The 9,017-nt window shown below is 39.6% G+C and overlaps 1 protein-coding gene across 4 annotated transcripts in view; it reads left to right on the forward strand.

Moving 5' to 3' along the window:
• The window catches only part of ndrg3a (ndrg family member 3a), a 53,935-nt gene extending 45,463 nt beyond the window's left edge, over positions 1–8,472 (forward strand). For 2 of the 4 annotated variants that reach the window (XM_014017733.1, XM_014017737.1), the window contains 10 exons: positions 2,297–2,353; positions 2,692–2,795; positions 4,502–4,567; positions 4,664–4,715; positions 4,833–4,880; positions 4,970–5,005; positions 5,108–5,159; positions 6,306–6,344; positions 6,751–6,896; positions 6,997–8,472. In XM_014017733.1, coding sequence (XP_013873187.1) covers positions 2,297–2,353; positions 2,692–2,795; positions 4,502–4,567; positions 4,664–4,715; positions 4,833–4,880; positions 4,970–5,005; positions 5,108–5,159; positions 6,306–6,344; positions 6,751–6,896; positions 6,997–7,029 — 633 coding nt within the window. In that variant the 3' untranslated portion in view covers positions 7,030–8,472. The remainder of the gene's footprint in view (positions 1–2,296; positions 2,354–2,691; positions 2,796–4,501; positions 4,568–4,663; positions 4,716–4,832; positions 4,881–4,969; positions 5,006–5,107; positions 5,160–6,305; positions 6,345–6,750; positions 6,897–6,996) is intronic. The other 2 variants (XM_014017736.1, XM_014017738.1) reach the window with 2 other exon arrangements.
• Positions 8,473–9,017: the final 545 nt, after the last annotated feature.

The raw sequence follows: 9,017 nt of genomic DNA on the forward strand, positions 1-9,017 counted from the left end.
ACATCTGGTGAAAATTTCATGTCATTAGCACCTCTAGTAATATATTTACTGAGAAAAATGGTGATGTGTTCAATACTTATTTTACCCGCTGTACCTCACCCCTTTGCTCCTCCAAATATACATAGCCATATGAACCCATACACATATATATACACACATTTATATTTTGTGCTTCCCATTGTTTTCAATTTACAGGATARCCATCTCAAATTATCATTACAATCTCAATTTGTAATGAACAACCTTAAGCAATATACTTCTCCAATAACACATTTTTATACATTTTCTTAAACTGCCTGATATTTGGACATTGTCTGAGACCCCCACTTAATTAATTCCATAGTCTAACCCCAGAAATAGATATACAGAAACCTTTCATGGGTGTTCGCATAAACAAAATTTTAAATTTATATTCCCCTCTTAGATTGTACCCTCCCTCGATATTCTTAAATAAATCTTGAATATTATTTGGTAATTGTCCATTATTTGCCTTGTATCAATAAATTTTAATAATTTTGATTGTTTAAAAAGTGGATCTTTATGTTCCAAATAACTGTCTTTTATGTATGATTCTTCTTATTATTTTTTGCAGAGTAATAAGTGACTGCAGTTTTATAAGTGTTTCCCTAAATCTCTGCACAATAATGTAAAACTGATGTGGCTTTTTAAAATATCCAAAATCCCTGAACATGACATTACTACCATGAAAAAGTTGCATCATCTACTTTTTAAATGGCCTTAACAAATATGAACCCAATAATTTGTGTGGTAGGAGTCTAGACTGATCCCAAATGCATATTTTAAGCACTAACAAATCAATATTTCACATTTTGCCATTAAATATCTCATGAACTGCTGGTCAAATAATAATGAAGCTTTCAGGAAATAACCACTGGATACACATCTACAACTGATAAACTATTCAGTCCAATTCAAGCTGGTTGGCACAGCTAATCAGAGTTTGAGCTAGAACACATCTTGATCACGCAYGCAGAGTTGTTCAAAAATAACTTCAGGGAGGTGCTGGGTGTCACTTCTCTAAAAGAGAAAAAAAAAAATAGGCCACATTTTTCCATTAGCTCCAGCTGCTAAAACAGGAGTCACTTAAGTTCATCTGTTCCCCTTCATGCCACTGAAAATGCTTTTGTTGCTCAAAGTTTACAATTATCAGGCTTCCGTTTTTAAGGTTAATGTTGAACGCCACTGATTTACTTCTAAACATTGTGTGTAATTCTCTTGGTCCCATCAGAACACCCTGTGTGTTCAGCTGACCAGCTGTGTCCTGCAYGTGGAGTCAGCAGTCGCTCTGCAAAAATGCTAAAACACAAAAATGCACAAAAATGTTATTGTCTGCACAAACTGAAGATTTTGATTAGATGGGTCGTGGTGAAAAGAAAAGAAATAGAAGTCAGCACGGAGACGACTGCTCCATGAACAGAAAAGTAACKCTTTCTTCACACCTCACAGGTGAATGAAATTTTTTTGTTTGGTAGCATAATGTTCAAAAGAATAGTTTTTTTCTATTTTTGACCAATAAACTGACTGGAAACACCCAAAACTTTTCAAGTGAAGCATGAACCATGAAGGCAGCAGTCAGGTGACAGATAGTGGTAATAAAATAAAAATACAGATGCAATAAAGATTTAATAAAGTTTAGTGTTATAAAGGAAAAAATGTGAAGAATTTTGTTGTTTTTGTTTTGTCTGAAATTTAAAAGAGTGTATTTATTTTTTACTTTGGTTTTATTTGCATCCATTCCTCTGTTCACTCAGATGGAACCTTTTTATGTTTTGATACTCTGTGAAAAAGAAAGAAGGAAGTGTAACCTGCTGCCAGAACAGCTTGTTCTTTAATGGGATAAGTTATACAGCACATAGTGATTCCTGCAATACTTATTTTCAAACTGCTACAGACATAATGAAATTCCAGATGGTGCTGCTGCAGGGTGCACCTGAAGTGCTGCAGCTATCTGCTACCATTGACTTTCATGTAAATAACTGTAATGACACACTGACAGCAGTGTAAAGCTTTACAAAACAATGTTCTCAGAGAATGGACTTGTTTTAAGGCGGAGCTGATTCACTTTTCTGCATTTAGCTTGTCTGATCTGTTGGACTTCACGTTTTCAAAGTCAACCGTTAAGATATTAATTATTCATAACTTWTACACAGAACACTACTTTAAAGTACTCTTTAAAATGTCCCAAAGTGTAGCGTCTGTACGTTTTAAACTAAGCAGTATAATCTCTGCTTTAACTGGAGTCACGCGGGTAAAGTCACTTGTTGTTTGTGTGCAGCTGTCTGGATGGGCCAGTAACCTGGTGGATGTCATCATGGCTCACCACTTCAGCACCGTGAGTTCTCACGCTTCTGACCCTTTTTTTATTTCCTGAGCCGTCAGCTGAACCCCAGGAGGCTTTTCTTGATTTCCCTTGGTATTTTTTATCCATCTATAAATCTCATTACAGACATTTGCTAATTATTTCTGCCCATCATTCTGAATCTTTAGATGGTGACATGTGGAACACAGTACCAGAAAGAAGCTGTACAAACTGATACGGCTGATTGTCTGGATCAGTAGTGCAAATTGAAACATCAGCTTGTGCATTTAATATACAAGACTTCCTGAAATGTATWTTATATTTAAAATGTTCATTTGTTTAGAAGAGTTTTCCTCTTCTCTGTTCTTCAGGATGAGCTGACAGAGAACCAGGAGCTGATCCAGACCTACCGCCTCCACATCGCCCAAGACATCAACCAGAACAACCTGGCCCTGTTTTGTACCTCATACCAATAGTAAGACACAGTAAAATGTCTTGTGATCAGTGTATTTAGTGTTTAAGCAGTTAGAGAGTTTCTTTCCTGTTTCATGGAATAATGATCATTTTAAATGAACCATTCAGGTGTTTTCAGAACTACGGTTAAGCCAAAGCTCACAGCTAAAGTTGATATTAAACTAGATGAATGCTTAAAGCTGAAAGATTTGTGCTGAAAAGCCAAAAAGCTGAAACCAGCCTAAAAATAGCTTTAAAAGGTAGATGAAATAACTGAACTTGGCACAAAGAAACAGAAAAGGCACGTGTTTGCTGAACTAAGCTGTGAGAAGCTGAAATTATTGCAAAGCAGTTAATTTAGCTGAAAAAAGTTCAAATTAGCTAAAAAATAGCTAAAAACACAAAAAACACCTGAAATGATCAGAAAACAGCTAAAAAGGCACAAAAGTTTAAAATAGCAGAAAGACAAACCTATAATGGTCACAGAAATAACTTGAATCTGACAAACGTAATAATATATAAAAGAAATCTACAAAAATTAACAAATGAAAATCAGACATTGCTTTTCAGCAAAAAAAATAAAAACTCATAAAACAGGCCTGGACAGAAATGATGGGGTCATGTTAAATCAAGGTGTGTCCACCAATTAGCACAGGTGTCTGCAATCTTGTAATCAGTCAGTGGGGCTGTATATAGGGCTACAGATACTGTGCTCTTTGGTGACATGGTGTGGACCACACTCGACGTGGACCAGAGGAAGAGAAGGAAAGAGTTGTCTCAGGAGGTCAGAAAGAAAATTATAGACAAGCATGTTAAAGGTAAAGGTTATAAGACCATCTCCAAGCAGCTTSATATTCCTCTGACTACAGTTGCACATATTCAGAAGTTTAAGATCCATGGGACTGTAGCCAACCTCCCAGGACGTGGTYGCAGGAGGAAAACCGATGACAAATCAAAAATATGGCTAATACAAATGGAAAAAAAGAAGAGCTCAGAAAAACTTCTAAAGAGATTAAAGGTGAACTTCAAGCTCATGGAACATCAGTGTCAGATTATACCAGCTGTCGTTGTTTGAGCCAAAGTGGACTTAACGGGAGACAACCAAGGAGGACGCCATTGTTGAAACAAATTTATAAAAAAAGCCAGACTGGAATTTGCCAAACTACATGTTGACACGCCACAAAGCTTCTGGGAGAACGGACAGATGGGACAAAAACAGAACTATTTGTCAAGACACATCAGCTCTGTGTTCAGAGGGAAGAATGAAGCATATGAAGAACAKAACACTGTGCCTACTGTGAAACATGGAGGAGGTCTGTTATGTTCTGGGGCTGCTTTGCTGCATCTGGCACAGGGGGTCTTGAAACTGTGCAGGGTACAATGAAATCTCAAGACTATCAAGGATTCTAGAGAGAAATGYGCTGCCCAGTGTTAGAAAGCTTGGTCTCAGTCGCAGATCATGGGTCTTCACCAGGACCCAAAACACAGTTAAAAACACCCAAGAATGCCTCAGAGGAAAACATTGGACTAWTCTGAAGTGGTCTTCTATGATCCTGACCTAAATCCTTTGAGCATCTTTGGATGGAGCTGAAACATGCTGTCTGGAAAAGGCACCCTTCACAATGCACCTTCTTTGTTGAAAGGTGTAAAAATTGCAGAAGTACAGAAGATAAATGAAGTGTTTTCGTTTGTTTTGTTTGACTGACAGAATATTTGTTTTGTCACCAGCCGTCGAGACCTTGAAATCGAGAGGCCCAWTGTCGGACAGAATGAGGACACGGTTAACACACTCACGTAGGTTTTTATTTTTTTAGACCAAGATGATACAAACACTGCATCGTTTGCTTCTTGAGTGTTTGGAGTGACTTGTTTACTCTTCATCTTCTCCAGCTGTCCAGCCCTGCTGGTGGTCGGTGACACATCACCTGCCGTCGAGGCTGTGGTGAGTCACGTTGCATCGTTTGTGGAAAATTCTCAGAGAAACTTTTTTTGACCCCAGAAGTGAACCCCTTATTGAACCCTTATTGAAAACTTTTTTAATGCCTTCTGTTTGTTTCAGGTGGAGTGCAATTCCAGATTAAAYCCCACCAAGACTACTTTGTTAAAGGTGAACTAATCTGATTTGGTTCAAATAATCAAACTTAGATTTGGACATTAATAATGGTTTAATAATAAGCTTTATAATAACTCTTTTAGATGGCTGATTGTGGAGGTTTGCCTCAAGTCGTGCAGGTTGGTTTTCTCACTTTTTGAGCATTTTTTTTTATTTTTTCAATTTTTTGCCAAAACACCTAATTGTGTGTTTCTTTTTTCCCTCTCTCTCTTTTTTTGCAGCCTGGGAAGCTTGCAGAGGCATTCAAGTACTTTGTTCAGGGCATGGGATATAGTAAGTAAACATATCCGTGTGGTCGATGTGGTTACAATCTAAAACATTTAAATATAGACCAACTCTGGTCCAAACAAGCTGACGAAGCGTCCGCTCAGCCTTAAGCCTCTCAGGGATGACGTTTTTTGTGGTCCAGCTTGGTTTTTGTTCGCCTCTGAGTTTCCTGTTGACGTGAGCGCAATCGCAAAAAAAGAAAAGACTAAAACCGGGGTTGTTTTCGCTGGGGTCTGTTACTAAACACCCGGAGCTGACTGGTTTGGGGGGTGGGGGTGTTGGACTGTGGCCAGTTGTGCATGAAAAGAGATGTTTTTTGTAAGCCCGGTCACGGAGGGGCAGCTTTTTGGGACCCGGTTCCCTCTAACAGCGTTTCCTCTGTGCTCTTTGCAGTGTGTGGTACTCACAGCTCGCAGTAGGTGAGACAAAGGGCTTCTGGCATGACTGAGATGACAGCGGCACTCAATGTGCTGAACAGCAGCTTGCTTCCTGTTCAGCATCAGAGTGGGCGTTAAAAATTGCTCTTTTGTTGTTCCTGGTGTGCTTTTCTTTTCCTATCAGAACTGTTTGCTGTGCGCTCCGTTTGAAAAGACTTGAGCTGCAGAGATAAACAGGCCTCCAGGTTTTGCAGCCATTCATTAAAAAAGCAAAACAAAGAAAAACAAAGTGACTGTGATCCACGGATGAATGGCGTCATGAACGTAGGTGTGCTCCTCGCTCCTGCAGATATCCTCCATGTGTGGATTTCTTTAATGCCACCTCTCTGTTGCTCTCAAACCMGTCGCTGCAGGAGGCATCTTTGGGTGGAGCTGGACCCTTGGTGCCTCGGTGCAGCTTTGAAGGCCACCGACCCCCCCCCCTCCCCCGTTGAGCAAATGCCACTGAGGGATTAGAGCAGATTAAAGAGTGTTTTCATGCAGAGAACGTGTGGAAAATAAAACTTAACACCTCAACATGCTCCTGAAAGCTGCTTTTTTCCCCCTTAACAACATGTTGCTACGGCGCGAGATGCACTGGAGGGGGGGCGGGGTGTAAAGTTCAGCTTGCAAACATGCAGTGTTTGTTGTGATCAGCTGAACCTCCACACAAGATGTACCTTTTCACACGTCTGCCTCTCTCCTGTGTTTTCTCCTCTTTAACCGTTGCCTGCAGTTCCCTACGTTCTTCTCAGTCACCTGAGCAACGAATCAGGTACCAGATTGTTGAGCAGCTGCCCCACCAGGAGGCTTTGAAGCTGGAACAGCCTCCTAACACCCTGCAGAGGATGAATGTTTGCAGAAAGGTTTCCCCTGAGAGCGCTGCTAGATGTTAGTACCAGCACCTCAGGTTGATCCAGTGAATCATTCATCCCTCTGCAGGAGGTTAGGCTTCAGTTAGCATGACCAAGTTAGCTGCATGACCTCCTGCTGCTGATAACATTCTAGTTTGCTTGTAAATGTATTTATAAATATATATTTTTTTATTTCTGTGGATACATTCAGTTCAGTCTGTTTATTTGTGAACTGTCTGCATGATAAGCACTTTTTCTTTTCTGTTGTATCTGTAGTCCAGTGAGCCGTGTGAGTGGAATATTAACGCTCGTCTCCCCCTCCTTCAGTGCCGGCAGCAGGAATGACTCGCCTGGCTCGCTCTCGCACCACCTCCTCCTCCAGCATCACCTCCATGGAGAGCAGCCGCAGCCGCAACAACATCAGCAGTCTGCTGGAGGGCGGCGGCAGCCAGACCGGACCCCAAACCATGGAGGTCTCTTGTTAAACCACCCCCCACACCCAGCCTCCTGCCTTCTCGTCACAGTAATTTATGTCCTCTGTCCACCTTTCTTTTCTCTCTCGTCCATCTCCAGAGCACCTCAAAGCCAGGGGGCCTGTGCGATTAGAAAGGAGGATCTAAGAAGTCTATTAACAGATGCATATGATAAAATATATTATCTACTGTTTAAGTTGCATTACTAACAGAAACTATAACTACATGCAGATATTGTATATTTAAATGGTTAGAGATTGACTCAACTGTCTAATCTTGTATTTATTTTTATTTTCACTCATCACACATTTCAGAAATCCTGTGTTCAAACTGTTTTGTTTTTGTTTGTTTGTTTTTACTTCTACATGCTGGCTCTGCTTGTTGTGAGTCATTTATTATTTTGTTTTTCAAACCCACAGCAGCACAATTAGGTATGAAGAGGGTTCACAACATCTGAAGTGAGGCAAACGACACAACAACGTAGCATTAGTGTAGCACGGTGAAGCCAAGGGAAATCCTCGTAGAAAGCTGTTTTTGTCCTCCTGTAACACTCGGACTCAAATGTTTTGAGCACTCCTTTAAAAAAAAACGTTCAACATTTTCTCTCTAGATTTGGACTTTTATTTTATTTAAATTTTCAAAATAAAGAGCAAATAAAACGTTTGCTTGATGAACAAAAAGCATAAAAAATAGATGGAAATAAAACTAAAGTTAAATTTAAGCACAGAAACAAATAGATAGTAGCCAAATATTATCACAGTATTAAAAGCTGCAATAATTCCCTGTTTTAAAAAAAAAAGTTCAATTTGTTTCCAAATTGGCAGAAATAGATCATCTTTATCAGCAGGAGCTGATGTCATTTCATCACAGTATTAGGAGCTTAATGTTTTATTTCTCACTGRTGCTGTTTCTAAAAGTGATTTGTCTGCTTTGTAATAATCACCAGGCTTGTTTCTGTTTGAAACTTTACACTTCAGTCATGTAAGGTAAACAACGAGCAGTTTTATTAAACTTCATCCTTTCAGCTGTCAGTTTTCAGACGGCAGAGATCTTCCATCGTTTTTGTTTTAAAACAGCTTTTCGTTCTTTTCACCCTGCTTGTCACGGTGCTGAGTGTCCCGCTCTAATTCTCACTCTGACCGGTCATCCCTGATTTAAAATGACATCTCCAGGTGGTAAAGTTTTCCTTCATGAAGGAGATSAAATGATTTCCCTCTTTGCTTCTGTCCCGGTCACGTCCCAGATGAACTAAAGTGAAATATAAACAGGAGTGGTCTCACACACACACCTGTAATGACCCCACTCTCTGCTTTAGGGTTTGTGCTCCACAGTTTAAAAACCACTGCCCTATGTGCTTTTATTTATTTTTTTTAATTATTTTTTTTTTCAATATAATTGAACTTGCCGTATTTCTTTCCTTTTGCGTCATGTTGATGTTTGTGTTCGGCTGAATCGATTTACTCAGTGATGTTTTGACCACCTTGGAATCTGATGTGAAATGTTTAACAGCGCTGCTCACTGTCTGCTGATTCAGCTCATTTCTGTTACTGCTGAATAAAGCTCTGAATAGAGAGAATGTGTCTGCTGTTTTCATTCCTCTGTAACCGTGTTATCTGTAGCTCGGAGCTCATGAACAACCAGGTTGTTTGTTTGAATGAAAAAGAGAAAAAGAAAATGCAKCTCTGCACAGAAAGTGCTGCTGCTATTCGTGGAAAAGTGAGGCGACTGCGGCGAGATAGTTTCCAACCGCACTTGTTTTTATTTCCTGGGTGATGCCTGTTGTTGTGACAGATCTATATTTAGCTCGTGTAAACTAAAAAAGAAATGCATCGATCAGCTGCTCTGAAAATAAGATGTCAAAGTGAAGAACGGAAACAAAAGATAAGATTGTCACACCAGCTTGTACGAGATCTTTCTAGCTTGTTCTGTGAATCTGACACAAACACCTGTCAGAGTGTGTTTCCTGTGTACTTAAACACCAGTAGTTTGWAGATCATTTCACACTGTGCTCAAATTACAGTAGTTAAACATGTCATAACCATGTTATAACAGCATAAACTGCTCAAAACAGTTTAGCATGTTATACCTATGTTATAACAACAAACATGGTGCTTAAATCAT

The sequence above is a fragment of the Austrofundulus limnaeus genome, unplaced genomic scaffold, assembly GCF_001266775.1.
Source record: "Austrofundulus limnaeus strain Quisiro unplaced genomic scaffold, Austrofundulus_limnaeus-1.0 Scaffold175, whole genome shotgun sequence".
NCBI lineage: Eukaryota > Metazoa > Chordata > Actinopteri > Cyprinodontiformes > Rivulidae > Austrofundulus > Austrofundulus limnaeus.